Source organism: Orcinus orca, chromosome 16 (assembly GCF_937001465.1).
Source record: "Orcinus orca chromosome 16, mOrcOrc1.1, whole genome shotgun sequence".
In the NCBI taxonomy this organism is placed as follows: Eukaryota; Metazoa; Chordata; class Mammalia; order Artiodactyla; family Delphinidae; genus Orcinus; species Orcinus orca.
Genome location: NC_064574.1, coordinates 65,507,474 through 65,525,065, shown reverse-complemented (window position 1 = coordinate 65,525,065; position 17,592 = coordinate 65,507,474). Strand labels below are relative to the sequence as shown.

The 17,592-nt window shown below is 47.6% G+C and overlaps 1 protein-coding gene across 4 annotated transcripts; it reads left to right on the top strand.

Moving 5' to 3' along the window:
• Window positions 1-500: 500 nt before the first annotated feature.
• GP2 (glycoprotein 2) lies at window positions 501-15,406 on the top strand. Of its 4 annotated transcripts, XM_004285709.2 has the most exons (11): window positions 610-705; window positions 3,176-3,616; window positions 3,711-3,719; window positions 4,461-4,571; window positions 5,763-5,980; window positions 6,450-6,598; window positions 8,002-8,247; window positions 9,145-9,307; window positions 10,262-10,346; window positions 11,548-11,592; window positions 14,931-15,210. In XM_004285709.2, the coding sequence occupies exons 1-11, from the start codon at window positions 618-620 to the stop codon at window positions 14,987-14,989; spliced, it is 1,614 nt and encodes a 537-aa protein (XP_004285757.1). In that variant the 5' UTR covers window positions 610-617; the 3' UTR covers window positions 14,990-15,210. The 4 variants fall into 4 exon arrangements, with proteins under 4 accessions (XP_004285758.1, XP_004285757.1, XP_004285759.1 ...); XM_004285710.1 differs by lacking the exon at window positions 3,711-3,719 and having other exon boundaries at window positions 501-705; window positions 14,931-15,406; XM_004285711.2 differs by lacking the exon at window positions 3,176-3,616 and having other exon boundaries at window positions 618-705.
• Window positions 15,407-17,592: the final 2,186 nt, after the last annotated feature.

Below are 17,592 nucleotides of genomic sequence, written 5' to 3'. Positions count from 1 at the left end.
GGGAAGGCGTTACTTTTGTCGGTAGGTATTCATAGCACCGTCACCCACCCCGCTCCATCCAGTCTCCAAGATCCACTACCTTGACCTGAGTAGGAACTACCCTGAGACCTTCTAGGACATTCTGCAGTCCTGGCTGGCTCTAAGCTTGCCTTTTGTTCTCTTGCTGTCAATCTCACCCACTTGGCAAGTCTCCTGTTCCTGTTATACTACCTCCTTTCTTCAAGTCATACCTGCTTTAAAGCAATACAGCCCTTCATGAAGGAAGCCATCGGTCCATTTCTAAGAATATGGGCCTGAGCAAGCTATTTCACTTCCAGCACAGTGCTTACACATAGGAGGGGCTCAATAAGTATTTCTGGGATTAACTTACTCTGAGTCTCAGCTTCTTCATCTGTAAAATGGGAGGAATAATAATACTTTCCCTGGAGGGTGGTTCGGTGCCTTAAATGAGCTAAGGTATGCAAGGGGCTTAGTACACGTGCTAACTGATGTGGGTTCCCTTCTTACCCTTGCACGCACCCAAGGGAACAACCTCTGTCTCCTTGATCGTATCTGGGTCTCTCCCTCCCGCAACGCCCCCCGCTGCATGGATAATCTGCGGGCCACTGAGTGACCGCATGTCTCAGCTCATGGAAAGGATGGCTCCTGTCCTGTGGCTGGCCCTGGCCTCCTGCATTCTGACGCTGGCATCTACAGAACAGCAAGGTGAGTGCTCTGCTCACCTGGCATCTCAGATGCCCTGCAATACCTGGAGAGTGAGCAGGGAAGTGCAGAGAAGGTGCTTCGGGGTCAGTGAGGAGACAGGGGCATGACTAAAGCAAAGGTTCAGAAGCCGAAAGTCGAGGGAAACAAGATGAGAGAAGCTGGAATCAGTCACAGTCTCTCAGAGAGCCAAATCAGAAACTCCCCCTCGAGGACAGTGGAAGCCAGTTAACATAACTTCCCGTGCCCGGATATGGGGGCGATCAGAGAGCCCGGGGTTCATGAGGACACGAATCACCCAGGCACTCTGTGCCTTGTTTTGGCAAGTGCCTCTCCTTCTTCCGAGTCAGTTTGCTCATCTGTAAAATGAAAGGACTAGGCTTAGTGATCTCTCTGTGGTCCTTCCAAAGATCCATGGATTGGGCATCTTAGATGCTTGTAGGAAGGGTTCTCAGGCTCAACACAAGGGTGAAAATTTCTGCCCGTGTCACCTGTGGAGAGGGCTAGAGGGACTCAGCTCATGGCCTCCCTTGGGAAAATACAGTGTGTGCAGGAAAGAATCCAAGAATAACAAGTGCAGTGACTCCTTTCCTTAAAACAAGCATGTGCATAAGCAAGGCTTGAAAATGTCTTTTCTAAAAATTCCCTCTAATGTGATCCCAGCTTTGTGGGGATGGACAGAGCCTTAGCAATCAGCGCATCGGTGCTGGGCACACAGTCACCCATTAAGTAGCTTGTGCATCAGGGAAAAAAAAAAAGGGATGTGATGTGACCCTGGTAGGATATACTTAATTCATCATTAAGGCATTCACACTGTTCAACATATCAGAACTAGAGGAGAGAATTAGCTTAAACTACTAGGCCCCAGGTGCTGTGCGTGGCATTTTGCACCTACTATCTCATTTAACCAGCCAACAATCCTCTAAAGCTTTATTTTCCCAAATGGGGCATGCCTATCCCGAAATGACTGTGAGGGTGCAGAAATTCTTAAAGAATTTTTGGGGACTTCCCTGGTGATCCAGTAATTAAAATTCTGAGCTTCCACTGCAGGGGCCACGGGTTGGATCCCTGGTCAGGGAACTAAGATCCTGCATGTCGAGGGGCACAGCCAAAAAAAAATTTTTTTGATAGCTATATATACTTTTCTTCATGGGTATTAAACAAAATAACTAGTACATCATACCTATGGTATCACAGCTATTATTCCTTAGGATGAAGCGAATTTATAAAGAGAGTCATTGAAAGAAACACATGAAATAAGTAATAGGACAGGTGGACACACGTGTGGCAAACGTCATGACCTGAGGCATGGGAATGGGTGAAGTTTGGGCACCATTAGCTCACAGGTGTTGTTTTGCAGAAGGGTCTCAGGGGAGTTAAACCATCTGCCAAGGTCACCCAGTCAGCAGGCACAGAGCTGGGTTTAAACCCAGACTGAGCAGCCTGTTGGCTTCCTCCGCCCCCCACCCCACCCCTGCTTTACTTGCCTGCCTCTTCACGCATCACAGTCCCTGAATCTGTTAAAAGCCATGAGATCAGCAATCAGAAATGGTCCTGTTAGACCAGTGGGGGGTAATTTTGCTTCTCAGGGGACAATTGACAATGTCTGGAGACAGCTTCGGGGAGGAGTACTCCTGGCATCTAGTAAGAAAAGCTCAGGGACACTACTAAACATCCTACAGTGCCCAGGACAGCCCCCAGCACAGAATTATCCAGCCCAAGCATCCACAGTGCTGAGGTTAAGAAACCTTGTGTTAGATCTTCATCTACTGATAATGGACAAATGTCTATGATATATTAAGTAAAAAATGCAAGTGGAAATGGACATATATACACTACCAAATGTAAAATAGATAGCTAGTGGGAAGCAGCTGCATAGCACAGGGAGATCAGCTCAGTGCTTTGTGACCACCTAGAGGGGTGGGATAGGGAGGGTGGGAGGAAGACGCAAGAGGGAAGAGATATGGGAACATATGTACATGTATAGCTGATTCACTTTGTTATACAGCAGAAACTAACACACCATTGTAAAGCAATTATACTCCAATAAAAATGTTGAAAGAAAGAAAGAAAGAAAGAAAGAAAGAGATGCAAGTGGAAAAAAATAAGCTCTACAACATTAAACCCATTTTTATTTAAAAAGAACTGTATTTTAAACATATGCATAGAAAGGGTCTAAAGACTGTACAACAAATTTATGGTTACTTCTGGGAATGCAATGGACTCCGACAAGTTTCATTTCTACTTTATTCATTTTAATGACCCCGATGTTCTTAATGCCTGTAATGTACCACACAAAGGCCTCAGGATTATTCTGACCCCAAGGTGATGAGGGCTGGTGGTCAATGAATGGATCATGTTCTGCTTGTCCTCATTGGGGCCCCCAGCATTTCCAAAACAAAGTGTGTCGGGGATAAAAACGCTGTAGGCTCTGGGGTTTCTCTGTAAACCTAAGCATACTGTTACTCTCCAGGTTACAGAAACCCCACCAGTGCCAGTTCCTACGAGCAGGGCTTGGAGTGTGGAGCCCCTGGCACCCCAGAGGCGCAGCTCTGTTTTGACCCCTGCCAGAATTACACCCTCCTGGATGAACCCTCCCGAAGCACAGAGAACACGGGAGAAGACGAGAAATGTGACAGTGACAAGCACGGCTGGTACCGATTTGTGGGAGACGGAGGAGTGAGGATGCCGGAGGACTGCGTCCCCATGCACCACTGCCAGACGGCTGCTCCCGTGTGGCTGAATGGTACCCACCCCACCGTCGGGGAGGGCATCGTCAACCGTATCGCCTGTGCCCATTGGAGTGGCAACTGCTGCCTCTGGAAGACGGAGGTGCTGGTGAAGGCTTGCCCGGGCCAGTACCACGTGTACCGGTTGGAGGGCATCCCGAAGTGTGATCTGAGATATTGCACAGGTGAGGGGAGCAGGGCTACCCGGTGAAGTGCCCAGGGTCAGTAGAGAGAGTGGAGCAGGTCAGGAGGAGACTCAGCAGAACAGCCTCGACTCAGTGCCTGTCAGTTATTGCCCAATGGGAATGTTGCCCAAGGGCTGCCAGACCTTCCAGCATTTCAAGTAAAGCCAGAAATTCGGATCTGAAGGTGAAATCTCCTGGTACGTCTATCCACGTGTGTGGCATAATATTCAGAACTCAAACTCATTGAGATTTAGATTTCACTTGGGCAGTTTAATTTAACTCTCTGAGTTTGGGTTTTCTGAGCTGAAAAAAACGGACAATGGCAAAAATGACAGCAACACAGCATGCATTACAGTGCCTCTGCTCCTGTTCTAAACACTTGAAACCATTCATTCCTTTAGTCCTCTCCTCAACTTCATGAGACATGCACTATATAGTTAGTTCAGATGAGGGGTCTGGGGCACAGAGAGGTTCAGCAGTTCTCCCAACATCACAGAGCTGGAATTGTGGCAGAGCCAGGTTTGAGCCTAGCACCCCAGCTGCACGATCCAAATGCTTAACTGCTGTGCTACCCCCACCCCCATGTGGTCACCGCGTGAAATGAACGAGCTAATGCATGGAAAGTACTGGGAACAGCGTCTGCCTTGTAGTAAGAGCACTAGGATGCACCTCCGAGGTTCTCACCTCACTGGATTAGGAGTCAGGAGATTCGAGTTTGTGGCTTGACCCTTCCACCAAGCGTGGCACAAGTCTTCCGTGCCCTGTAGAATGACAAGGTTGGCCTTGGTGGCCTCAGGTCCACCCTGCTCTGCATCTTATCCTCTTCCTCTGCACCTTACCCCAGACCCCGCCACCACGCAGCACAACTGTGAGAGGACCTGCCGCTCCAAGGAGGAGTGTCGCTTCGTCAGCGGCACCTGGGACTGCTTCTGCAGACAGGACCTCAATATCTCCGGTGAGCGCTGGGATTGGGCTGGCCTAGTGGGCGGGGCAGGAGGGAGGGAACTTCAGAGGGTCTGGACAAGGTGTGGACCAGAGTCAGCAGGGATGGAACTGAGGTCAGGGGATGAGAGTGCACGAACCCAGTGAGTTTGCAAGGATTGGGGGCAGGGATGGAGCACGTTTCCAGGTCAGCCACTGGACCGTGGCCTCAGGAATGAGTGGGCTTGACCCACGAGGGACAAAGGATGAGAACTCTGCAGGTGTGGAAGTTGTGTTCAAATATCTGCAGAGTCTATACATGAGGAACAGGGGCAGACTCCTGTGCCAGTCCTGGATTGGCCAGGTGGGGCCTGGGGCCTGGGACAAGCCACCTACACTCTCTGAGCCTTAATGTCCTCATCTGTAAAATGGGGATGAGATAATAATAAAAAATACCCACAATGCAGGGATTTTATGAGACTTCGATCAGAGCAGTCCAAATGGGCAGGCTCTGGAGGTGATGTTTTGTTCATCCCAGTAAGTAAGCAAACACAGTCAGGTGACCCACGGGTAGACATGCCACAGATGAGCCCTAAGCCCCGGGTGGGGATTGGATGAGCTTCCCGCTGAGATGATCTCCTTCCCTCCGAGACTCTAACAAGGGCCTCCGACGCTTGCCTTGGGCACAGGCCTGCTTTCCTGTGAGCACACTCCCAGTCGCTGCAGAGGAGAGAGTGTTCTAAGCAGAGGGGCAGGAAGGAGCCCGAGTTCCTCATCTCTGGCGACAAGGGTGTCCTTCTACCTCCAGATGCAGGTGGGCACCTTTCACAGGGGAGACTTAGTTCCTGCCTTCAGGGAGACAGAGAGGAGGGTCACAGTGTCCCTCTTGCATCAGCTGTACCTTAAGTGACTTTAATTCAAAATAATCAATGTACCATTAAGCATATTTTGGGGCGACCTGCTCTGGAGCTCAACAGGAACCAGACACGAGAACCTTCACCAAGCCTGCACACAAAATGCTTGGAAATCTTGGACCAGGGGCATCTTGGCCAACTTCGCCTACCACAAGCCTGGGTGTGAATCCCACGTGGGTCCCAGGCCCCCTCCAGTCTCCCCAGCCTCCCGGTGGGCAAGGTGGCTTTGCCAAAGGGCAGAAAGTGTGAGCTCTGCCCGCTACTTCCAGGCTTCTGTCCACTCTACCTACCTCCCTCTCCCAACTTTCCAGATGTGCACAGTTTGCAGCCCCAGCTGGACTGTCAGGCCAAGGAGATCAAAGTGTCCCTGGACAAGTGTCTGCTGGAAGGCCTGGGTTTCGGGGACGAGGTCCATGCCTACCTTCGGGACCAGAACTGGAACTGCAGCAGCACGATGCAAAGAGAGGAGAACAACTGGATATCGGTGACCAGCCCCGCCCAGGCTGGTGCCTGCGGAAACATTCTGGAGGTGAGTGGTGTTTATCCCACTGCTGCCAGAGTGTCTCAGTAACTGGGAGCCCTCGGACAAGTCACTTAGCCTCCATGGGCCTCTCGAGGCATGTGAGCTTACACATGTTTGTCCAGGAGAGAGCTGAGAATAGGTTTGATCTTAAGCTCAGCAAATGTAAGTTATGATTATGATTATTTCACTTAGGGATGAGGTGGGAAAGGTTCACAGAGGACCAGGCATGGTGGTTCCTGACTGTTCCCAAGGGTCAGCAATTTATTGTTCTAGTTTTTGATCTGGGGTCTTCAGTCCCCTTCCCGTAAAGTGTCAGTGCCACTGCGGGAGGAGGCCCATTGCCTCCTTGAGGTCAGAGGGCAGGGTGTCAGCTTGACTGACAGCATCAACTCTGGAGTCACACAGACCTGAATCCCAGATACACTTGTACCCTCATCCACATAAACATACGTGTGGTCTTGTTTTTATGCCAAAGAGAAACCAAACCCATGCCATCTACAAAAACACCCTCTTCTTGGTCAACGATTTCATCATCAGAGACACCATCCTCAGCATCAACTTCCAGTGTGCCTACCCGCTGGACATGAAAGTCAGCCTCCAAACTGCCCTGAAGCCCATCGTAAGGTATGGCACTGACCCTTACTTACCCTTTGACCCGTAACCCTGACTGACTTCACGACATCTTAGGACGTCCACAGGATCCGCCCGCCTCCTTCAGGAGCTTCCGTTCATTCGCTCGTCCACTCCACAAATATTTGTTGATTATGTATGGGGATGTTCGGCATGAACAAGGCAGGCATAGAATATTTTGTGGATATTAAAGATTATTACTATGAAACAATACAACAACATGAAACAGTGTTAATTAAATACGCTAAGGAAGGGCTTCCCTGGTGGCGCAGTGGTTGAGAGTCCGCCTGCCGATGCAGGGCACACGGGTTCGTGACCCGGTCCGGGAAGATCCCACATGCCGCGGAGCGCCTGGGCCCGTGAGCCATGGCCGCTGAGCCTGCGCGTCCGGAGCCTGTGCTCCGCAATGGGAGACGCCACAACAGTAAGAGGCCCGCGTACCGCAAAAAAAAAAAAAACGCTAAGGAACAAAAATGCACAGCAATTTCATTTATCTTGAGGAAGAAAGGCATTAACAACTAACTATATAAAAAATTATTTACAAGTGAGATGCACGCAGTGTGGGGTAGGCTCGGAGTGCTGTGGGATCAGGGAGCAAGGGTCCCTGACCTAATCTTGGTTGGGGAGCACAGTTCGGGGCAGGAAGGCTTCCCTGCAAATGTGGGATTTAAGCCAGATCAGCTTTGATTGGATAAACAGCGCCTGTAACTCACCAGAAATAGAACCAAATAGCAATTTGGATGGAATTCAATTTGGGCAGGGGCTTTTGTCTTTTGTTCACTGCTGTATGGCTGTGCCTGGAATGGGCCCTGTTGAAGGAATTCCTCAGCATTCCTAGACTTGCTGGGGGTCCTTCTGGGGGTATCAGAAACCCAAGGTGCCCTTCCCATTCCCTTATTGCCTCCTGGGCTCACAGAATGGCAGGGTTAGGATTAGAAATCTTCTGGTTCAATTTCTAGATTTCAGTCTGTAATGTGTTGGGGCCCAAGGTTCATAAAAAATAAACATTAAAGCCATTTTATTTATCTTGTTAAAATTGGTGTTTCATTGAAGATTATGGGGTGCAGGGAAGAGGTCTGCTGCTAAAAACCGTGAGCCCACAAAACTGGTTCCAAGCCCTATTCTACAGGTTAGAGGACGGAGGTGTTCTTTGAGTGAAGGAGGTATGTCTGCTCTCTGTTGCAGGGAGAATTTGTAGGAATCCTGGAGCCAGACTCATGTGTTTGTCAAGTTTAGAAGGTAGTAAATGCTTGATTTAAATAACTGATTGAATAGTTCATTTAGGAATCAAAGATATGCCTCTGCCTTCATAACCCGACACAAGTGTGGGACTTGATTGATTTTGTTCTCACTGGTCAAAACCTGAAGTTTCCATTCTTGTGGTTCTCTGTTCTCAGTTCCCTGAACATCAGTGTGGACGGGGAGGGAGAGTTCACTGTCAGGATGGCCCTCTTCCAAGACCAGACCTACACATCTCCTTATGAAGGGGCTGCAGTCGTGCTGTCTGTTGAATCCATGCTCTACGTGGGCGCCATCTTGGAGAGAGGGGACACGTCCCGATTTAACCTGGTGTTGAGGAACTGCTATGCCACGCCCACTGGAGACATGAATGACCCTGTGAGATATTTCATCATCAGAAACAGGTACCGGACAATCTGGGGTTATCTTTTGGCCTAAATGAGGTTTGGGGTGGAGAAGAATGATCACCTCATCCCTGTCTGGCAGTTGGGTAACTTGGCTTGCCTCTTTTGGAAAATAATTTGGTATTACATATGATGACCATACCCTGTGACCCAGAAATATCACTCCTGAGATTGTAGCCTTAAAGGATTAATACAAAATAGGTGGGCAGGGTAAAGAAATGCCAATTATTTTTCATTTCAGTATCTTTTATAACGTTGGCGAGAGGTTCATAATTCAAAAATAGGGGACTTTTATACAGATGTTAACACTAACTGAACAACATGAAAATAGTGTAACTGTTATGGGACAAAATATTATTGAATATTGTTAACTAGCAAAAACAAAGGGAAATGCATATCTATAGATCATGATTCAAACCGTGGTAATAATACTAGTTAACATTTACCATAGAGTTTAGCTGTATGCCAAGCACTGTACTAGGCAGAATATAAGGATTATCTCATTAAATGCTCACATCAACCCTGGGAAGTGCATATTCCTGTCCCTACTTTACAGATAAGAAAAGTGAGGTTCAGTAAAGTAATCGGCTCACGATCGCTTAACTAGAAAGTGGGTTGGGTTGGAATTTGAAATCAGTCTGTCTCGTTCCAGGGACTGTGCCCCCCCCCCCCGCCCAACTTAAACCGTGTGGGCTTATGGGTAACATTGTGGAGGAAACCTGGAGGAATAAAAGTCTGTGTTATAGGTTGGAGAAAACACTTGGCGGGAGGTGGGGAGGCTCTTTAATTCTCTCCGATGCTATTTTTATACTGGGTACAAATTAAAGATGCAGCCAAGGGCCTCAGGCCCCCTGAGTTGCTCTAGAAGTTAAATCCCTGTGCCTGTCACCCTCCCAGCTGCCCAAATAAACGTGATTCCACTATCTACGTGGAAGAGAATGGGGTGTCATCGGAAAGCCGGTTCTCAGTTCAGATGTTCATGTTTGCTGGAAATTATGACCTAGTTTTCCTGCATTGTGAGATTTCTCTCTGCAATTCCCTTAAAGAGCAGTGCCAGCCGGTGAGTATCTCTTTGGACTGAACAGCTATTCAGTGCCTGACATGGGGCCTGGTACCTCCATATATATTTATTGGAATTATGGATGGATTGAAAGACGGGAGGGAGGAAAGGAGAGAGGAAGGGAGAAAGGGAAAGGAAGTTAGATGGATGAAGAGATGGAAAGATGGATGGATGGGTGGATGGATGGAAGGGAGGGAAGGAGAAAACGAGGAAGAGAGGGACAAAAGAAGGATGAATGGATGTACTTTAAGCCTCCAAAAGCCCACAGGTAAGCAATCCTTGTGTCCCCAGGAAGTATATCAGATGAAAGAGCCTGTCCTCTAGGTTTCCTTGGCCCAGGACATTTTAAATGATTTTAATAATAGTTGACTTCTTTTAGTGCTTACTCTATGTCAAGCACTGTACTAAAACTTTTATATGCCTTATCTAATTTAATTCTCACAGCAACCCTTTAAGTAGATTCTTTTAGCAACTCCATTGTACATATGAGGAAACTGAGCTCAGAGAGGTCGCTTGCCCAAGGGCCACACAGCTGGAAAGTATCAGAGCTGGGGTATGCCCTGGCTGAGGTGTAACTGCAGTGCCCACGCTCTTAACCCAGATTTAGCACTGCCTGCTAAGAGGTGGCATTTCTTGAGTGCTTGCTATGTGCCTGTGTGCTGCAGACATACTTCCTTTTAACCTTCACAACCAGGAAGATACTATTTAACAATAGTAGACAGGTATAGTCATCTGTCCCAAATTAAACAGCTAAAAGAGAGGAGAAGAGATTCAAACCCAGGTTCCTTTGACATGACAGTGAGAATTCTCTAGATTGAGAAAACCAGACATCAGAATTAGGATCATAGAGGGGGTGAGGCTCCATGCTTGGGCCGGAGCTGCCCATTGCAGAAGCAGCCTGGAGAGGAACGTGCCTTTACATTTTGACATAATGAGAATTCTCCATCCCCACAGTCTTGCTCGAGAAATCAACTCCGCAGTGAAGGAGTGGCTATTGACCCAGCCCGTGTTTTAGATCTGGGACCCATCACTCGCAGAGGTAAGAAGTGGCCACGTCCTAGTGATAACACCAGCTGGCCAGGTGCTGACAGTTAACTGCAGATGCCTGGGGTCACCAACCTAACACCCCAGGGCTTTTTCTGCTTCCTCAGTGCCCCCCACTGGTGAATACATCTTTCCAGGAGATGCTTTGGGTAATGATAGTCGCTTTTGCCACATGTGCTGTGCGCTAGAGATCAGGCTAAGCTCTCAGCATGCACTGACTCACTTAATCCTCCCCAGATGCTTCCATTTTACAGGTGAGAAACTGAAGCTCAGAGAGATTAAGTGACTCACCCAAGATCACCCACTCACGAGCAGCTGGAGTTAGCGCTGAACCCAGCTCGGTCTGATTCCAAAGCGTGTGTCCTTTGCCTTTTCCCTCCTGCCAGGTCCCCATAACTCAGTCTAAGTCCTAGACCAACTTTGTTTTCTGAGGAATGACTGTGTTTCTCAAAATCCAGTTACAGTGTTCTGGGGCATGACATAGGAGAAGCTTTCCAAGTGCTCCTCAAATTTTCATCCCTCCATCCCGTGGGTTAGCAGTACCTGTGGTAGTTAGTCATGTTTTTTATTCACAATGGAATGGCAGAATCAAGAAATCCAAGAAAGTGAAAACATTTTTTTTTGTCCTAGAGAAATTAGGATGCAGTAACATTAATAACAGTAATAATAGTAACGGTAATAATAATACTTTGTGCCTGGCACCATACCAAACACATTTATATGCATTGTCACATGAAATGTTCACAACAGTCTAAGGACGTAAGCGCTATTACCACTTCCATTCTCCAGATGAGTAAACAGGCTGTCTCCTGAAGAAGGCTCTGCCTGGAATTGTCCTGTCCTTTTATTGCCTCATGTGTTGTCACAGGGTAGCTAGGGGAGGGGGGAGGAGGTGCTAGGAACTTCCACTTTGCAACCAGACAGACTGGGGTTCAAATCCAAGCTCTTCCGCTTACTGGCAGACATTGCTGAGCCTCAGTCTTCTCATCTGTCAAATGGGGATGAGAACAGTTTCCTCACAAATCTGTCAGGAGGATTAAGTTTCATATGCATGATAATAGATGCTTCCACAATGTGGATTGTCCGTGACTGTGATGGCCAGGTCCAGGAGGTCTTGGAGCAACTATGGCTACAGTGCCACAGTCAGTCAGTGGAGCATGACTATGGAAACCCTCACCTTCTGCTCTTGTCTCCAGGTGCCCAGTCTCTTGGTGTCATGAGTGGAACCACCAGCACTGCAGGTACATCATTTTCTCCTGCCTTTCCCACAGCCCTCCCTCCCAACTCTCCCTCTTTTTAATTCAGTGAATATTTAGTTATAGCCTCTTCTACGTGCCAGGCCCTGTGCCGAGAACTGTGGACCGTGATATAAATCAGACCCTAGACTGACTCTAGAGATGAGCTCTCACAGTGCAGCAGGAGAGCCAGTCATTAGACCGGAAATGTTTGTTGAGCACCTACTGTGTGCTAGGCTTTGTTCTAGGCCCTGAAGTTATAATGGTGAACAATACAGGCCAGATGCCTGTCCTCATGGAGATTGTGTTCCAGTTGAGAAATAGATAACAAAAAGTTAACAACGTAGTTTAGAAACAGAGGAGAGTGATGTGATAGAAAATTACCAGCATGGGTGAGGGTTAAATAACCGCCTTAGATAACACAGAAGTTTATTTCTCTCACACGTAAATGACGTCCACAAGGCAAGCAATCCAGGGGTAACAGGGCAGCACCATGAGGTCGTCAAGAATCCAGACTCACTTCGTATGGATAAGGGAAGGCTAGCTCCTAATAAAGAGAGGCAGGCTCTGAGGGCATTGGCTCCGGGCGACCAGAAGAATCACAGTCCTTAGGAGCCTCTATCCAGACGATCTCATCCCATGTTCCTCAGTCCCCAGGTTTTTCCAGCCAGAGCTCTGACATCGTAGCAAGGCTGCCTAGACAGACCATTCAACCATCATTTAAGCTTGGCAACTATATTGAGTCCGAATTTGCTCTTCAGCTGTATCCACTCTCCTATTGGCTGTAGATAAGGGCTTCTTACAAGCTAACTAACTACCAAAGAGACCCTCTGGCTCCCTCACTTGGCCCTAACAATTAAAACTCCTCAGTTACTCATCCTTCTGCAGTAGGGCATTACTATAAAGCAGTAATAATTAACCAATTCCAGTTCCCCTGTGCTTAAAGGCCTGAATCATTGTACTGGCCAGAGAATTCCCCCCTCAACAGGGACTTTCTCTTGAGTCACTAATTGGTGAACATTTTAGCAATTATTTTGCTACCTTATGATGGGAACTACTCATGCCACACATATTAGTTGGGATTGGGTTCTAAAAAAAAAAAAAGAATCCAGCCTCCTTCATCTCACCCCTCTACCATCTTTAGGGTGTGGCCATCACCTTCATGGTCCAAGATGGCAGCCAGAGCACCAATCTTTATATCTAGGCCAGGATTGAGGGAACTTGGAAGAAGTCAATGACTTTTAAGGAGCAATCCTGGAAGCTGACACCTTATACCTCCACTTACATCTCATTGGCCAGTGCTTAGTCACATGGCCACACCTAGCTGCAAAGGAAGTTGGGAAATGTAGTCTTTATCCTGGGTGGCCAGGTGCCCAACCAATGTGTGATGGTTCTATTACCAAGATAGGAAGGAAAATGAATATCAGAATGGATAAATGGTCAGAAAATTTTTCAGAGGAGGTGATATTTGAACTAAATGAGAAAAAGGAGACAGGTGTGCAAATATTAGCAGAATAAGCCCTGTAGGCCAAATGAACGCCAGTTGCAAAAATGAGATAGGCATATAAGCAGATAAATCACAAGCAAGTAGGTAGTGCAGAAGGGGCACACAGAAGGGTAATTAACTGTATTGGATAAGGTCAGGAGAGAATTTCTGCATGTGTTAACATCTGAAAGGGCTTTTGATGGATGAATTGGAGCTCAATAGGAAGACAAATCTAAGAAATGTATTTTGGCCCAAAGGGAAAGCAATGCCATTAAGATTTCACTATCCCCCAAAATGGCCTATGCTGGTGAACCCAGACATGAAAAAGTTCTACCCATCCTCAAATCTCCAACTAGATAACAGTCTAAAAGTTTCCAGATAATCTCAAGTTGTCCTCTCCATGCTCAGTGCTAACATTCAGACAACACTCAGAAAAGCAGTGCTCATTGGAGAGGGGGGTTAGAGCTCAGAGCAAAAGCAGCTTGAGAGCAGGGACCTCAATCTCGTTCATTTCTTCCAGTCCTTCAGGTTAGCACAGTGCCGGGAGCAGCCTGGCTTCCCAGTAGCCTTTGCCAAATTGACTAATTTCTCGGTGGGTAGTGGATTCTGGAGCCTTCTGAAAATGGAGGGAGTTACTGTGACCTGGTAGCAGAGACCCACAAGAGGGCACCTATGGTTTCATTGCTTGCTATCTCCCACAAGCATTTTTGATGTTTTAGAATTCATTAAACATCAACCTATGTTTCATAATTATAAGCTGATTGTCATATACTAATATGTTTCTGAAAATTATGATATTCTTCTCCCCCTCCCTCCTAAGGACATCAGCAAGTTACTCTGAAATTTAGGGGACAGAGAGCCGTTATAATCTGGTATTGGGTGGAGGGGGCGGTGCATACCTCTCCCAGGTCCTCCAACATGAGGCAGCTATGATCCAGGATCCAAGCCCTTCTTTAACCCTGAGTATACAGTAATGTTTAGAAGAGATATGAATCCAACCTCCCAGATCTTAGAGTCTGATTTTCAAAATCAATACTTACATGGTGTTTACCATGTGCCAGGCACTGTTCTAAATGCTTGCTATGAGTTCACTCACTTGCCTTACAAAAATCTCACGCAGTAATAGCTGCTAGTAATGTTTCTATTTTGCATACAGGGAAATTCAGGTTTGGAGAGCTTCAATAACTTGCCTGGGTCTGCACAGCTAGCTGCAGAGCTAGGATTCTAAGCTAAGTAGTCAAGCAACAGAAGTAGTGCTTTTTAACCTCCCTGTCCTTCTGCCTCTTCAGTATTAGTCATAGTAAGTAATGCTAGCTGCTGTAACAAACAATCTCCATCTTTCTGTGCTTTTATACAACAGTTTATTTCCCATTAAATCACTGGAGGATGCAGTTCAGTGCCTTTGCAGTCATTAGGAACTCAGGTTCTTACCTTCTGGTAACTTCTGGCAACTCTACTGTCCCCCACAAGTCCTCTCCTGGATCCTCTGCCTCTGGTCCCTAGATGATGGATGAGGGAGCAGGGAGAATTATGTAGGAGGTTTTAAGGACCGGGCCTAGAAGCAGCTTCCACCCACATTCCACTGGCTAGATTCAGTCATATGGTCCCACCTACCTGCAAAGGAGGTGGGGAAAAGTGCCTTCCAGCATGCTCAGAGGAAAATGAAGTTTGTTTGGTGGTGGTGAGACAGCTTTGCCTCTACCACATGGCCCTGTGCCACCTCCCAGGGGCTATAACCCAAAATAAATATTAAGGATACTCTGCCTTTGTCATCCTTGTAAGACAGAAGATAGGGATGCCGCCTCATTTTGGCTGCTGAATTCCAAAGCCCACCTGACAGTCCTCTCTTGCGTTTCAGTGTTCCTGGTGGCCTGGCCCATGCTTCTCCTGCCTGTCCTCCTGGCTGGGCTGTTCTGAGAGCTCAGCTGGCATCTGGCCTTGAAGCTCGTGTTCTTCCCCCTGGCGATGGCTTCCAGTCACCCTTCAGCTCTGCTGATTCTCTCACCAAATCACATAGACAGTCTCCAGGCCTGACTAGGTTTTGAGGAGAAGAAGAGTTTCGCTTATTTAGCACTCGCAGTGCCTTTGTATTCCTTTTTTTCTCAGGGGGGTGCCCTGCCGCCTGGCCTGGCCTGACTTCCTCATTCATTAGCAGGATCCTGAAAGCAAATTTGCCATGTGCTTCTGTGGCTACAAGTATAGCACACGTTCATAACTTCAGGGGAGAGGGGCTATGTCAATGGGGGGAAGGGGCGAGGGAATTGCTTGTCAAAAGATGCCTCCCACAGACTTCCCAGACACCCCCTGTTCTGACTGCCAGTAAATTGAACAGACCAATGTTTGCTTTCACCCCGCTTCCTCTGGTGTACTTCCATCCCGGTTTCAACAATATGCATGGGAACATGTTGTAAAGGGGCCACTTTTGGAGACCTTGTTCTGGGGAAGACTGGTGCCCATTGCTCCCCTGTCCCCCACCACACTGCAGACATGCTTTGACATGCCTAAAACTACACAAACCCCTACCCCTGGGACCTGGATGCTAGAGGAAATGCTCAGTTTGGGTGCAGAGATGCTGTCACCCCAGAGCACACCTCTAGCTGTAAATAGTGATGCCCTTGCTCTGAAGGGTTAAGCAGGGAGTCCCAGTATAAAATGATGCATCCGTTCTGCCATGGGGATGTAGCAGCAGAGCCTGGGGGATGGGTGAAGTCCCTTTCTGGAAACCTTGAATGAACCCTCACAAAGACTCCATGAAGATGCCACAGATAGAGAATGCCATGCATGAGGCCTCTCCAAGCCAGCCTCAGGGAAAGTGACAGGATCAGGGCTAGGCGACCAGAGGCAGAGCCTATTCATCTGCCAGGAGGAGACTTTCCAAAGTGCCACGTTGTTCAGAGATGGTATGGTTGCAAGAAAGAGAAACTCACTCCAATGGACTCAGGCCAAAGGGGAATTAATTATAAGGATATAGGAGCACCAAGTCCAAGGACAGAAGATACAGCCGACTGCACAAGGAGAAGCACGAGAAACTGAAGTTTGTCTGTCTTTCCACCTGTCACTCTTCCTAGAACCTTGCAGCCCTTACATCTGCTTATCTTTGTGTGTTCCCTTCATTTCCCCCCTCTCTCTGTGAAACTAGCTTTACCCGTTCATTCATCATCCTTGATTAAATATGGACATTGCAGCTTCGTATCACTTCTTAATTCAGAGACCACAGAGACCAACTGGCATCTTGGTATTCCACATCCAAATTGCACCCGGGGAATCTGATTTCCCTGTGGGTATGAATGCTTCCCCTGGTCCAATCATCGAGGGCAGGCGAGCGGGCTCATCTAGCACAGAGCCAGTGGGGACGACCTGAGGGGGCAGGTCTCAGATAAATGGCGGTGTTCCTTGGACAGATATCCCAAAGACCACTATGATAGTGGCTTCTTTGAAAGGGGGTTTCCCAGGAGGAATTGCTTTCTGTTTCCCGGTAAGTTAGAGGATTCACAACTACTGTATTCCAAGGGAGGTGTCATGCTAGGAATGGACCTGAAAGGAGGTCAGAGGTCCTAATCTTTCCCCTCTCTGAGGCTCATCTTCTCCCTTCTGTAGAAAAAAGGGGCTTGGCTAGAGCCAGATTCACAACATCTATAGTGCAGCTATTTCTTTAAGTACAAGTCTACATGAACATCCAATATCTAGAGATTAAAAGCAAATAGACTCTTGTTGATGTCATGTAGGGGGCTTACATCTTCCGTTCTGTGCTGCCCTCCTCAAACCCCCAAAGCAACTCCATGATAACCCACAGGGTTACCAAGGGCAAAATTTTGGAATTCCCTGGAACATACAACCTCTAATATCCCTTCCGGTGTGAAGCACATGGGATTCCACTTAACTAGACTGACGCCCTTTGTCTATCTGTCTGTCTAACATCTATTTATATATCATCTATCTAGCTAGCTATCCATCTAGCTCCTAGTCTCTCTTTCCCTCTCCATCTGTCTGCTATCATCAAGGTAGTTACAGCTTTTTGTCTTCTATGAATGGGCATCCCTCCAAGCAACAGCCACCGAATAGTCAGTCTACTTCGTTCATTCGATCAACACTAATCTGCGGAGCAGTTGTTATGTCCCCGGTCCAAGGGCCTGGGTAAAATAATGAAGGAAACACAGTCCCTGCCCCTAAGACGTTGCCAATCTGGTGGAACACAAACATACACAGAGGCGTGCACGGGCAGATCACATCCACACACACTTTCCCACTGACCCTCAGGCCCAGAACTCACACCCATACCAACATACACACTTGCAACAGATATACGTGTCAACTTCACGTGCTCAAAGATACATGTCACACACAGAGATCCTCACCTGGGCCCTCAAGCTCAGTCACCTACATGTTTACTGCCATGAATAACTTAGTAACAGCTAACATTTTAACATGTCCTGTGCATCACTCTAGATGCACTGTGGACACTGTATCATTCCACCCTCACGTTAGGTACTGAAGATATGTACTTTTATGGCCCCCAGTTT

Coding starts and splice junctions, on each gene's coding strand:
- GP2 (XM_004285709.2), top strand. CDS start 618: ATGTCTCAGCTCATGGAAAGGATGGCTCCTGTCCTGTGGCTGGCCCTG. Junction 706..3,175: donor GGCATCTACAGAACAGCAAG/GTGAGTGCTCTG, acceptor GTTACTCTCCAG/GTTACAGAAACCCCACCAGT. Junction 10,347..11,547: donor GGGACCCATCACTCGCAGAG/GTAAGAAGTGGC, acceptor TCTTGTCTCCAG/GTGCCCAGTCTCTTGGTGTC.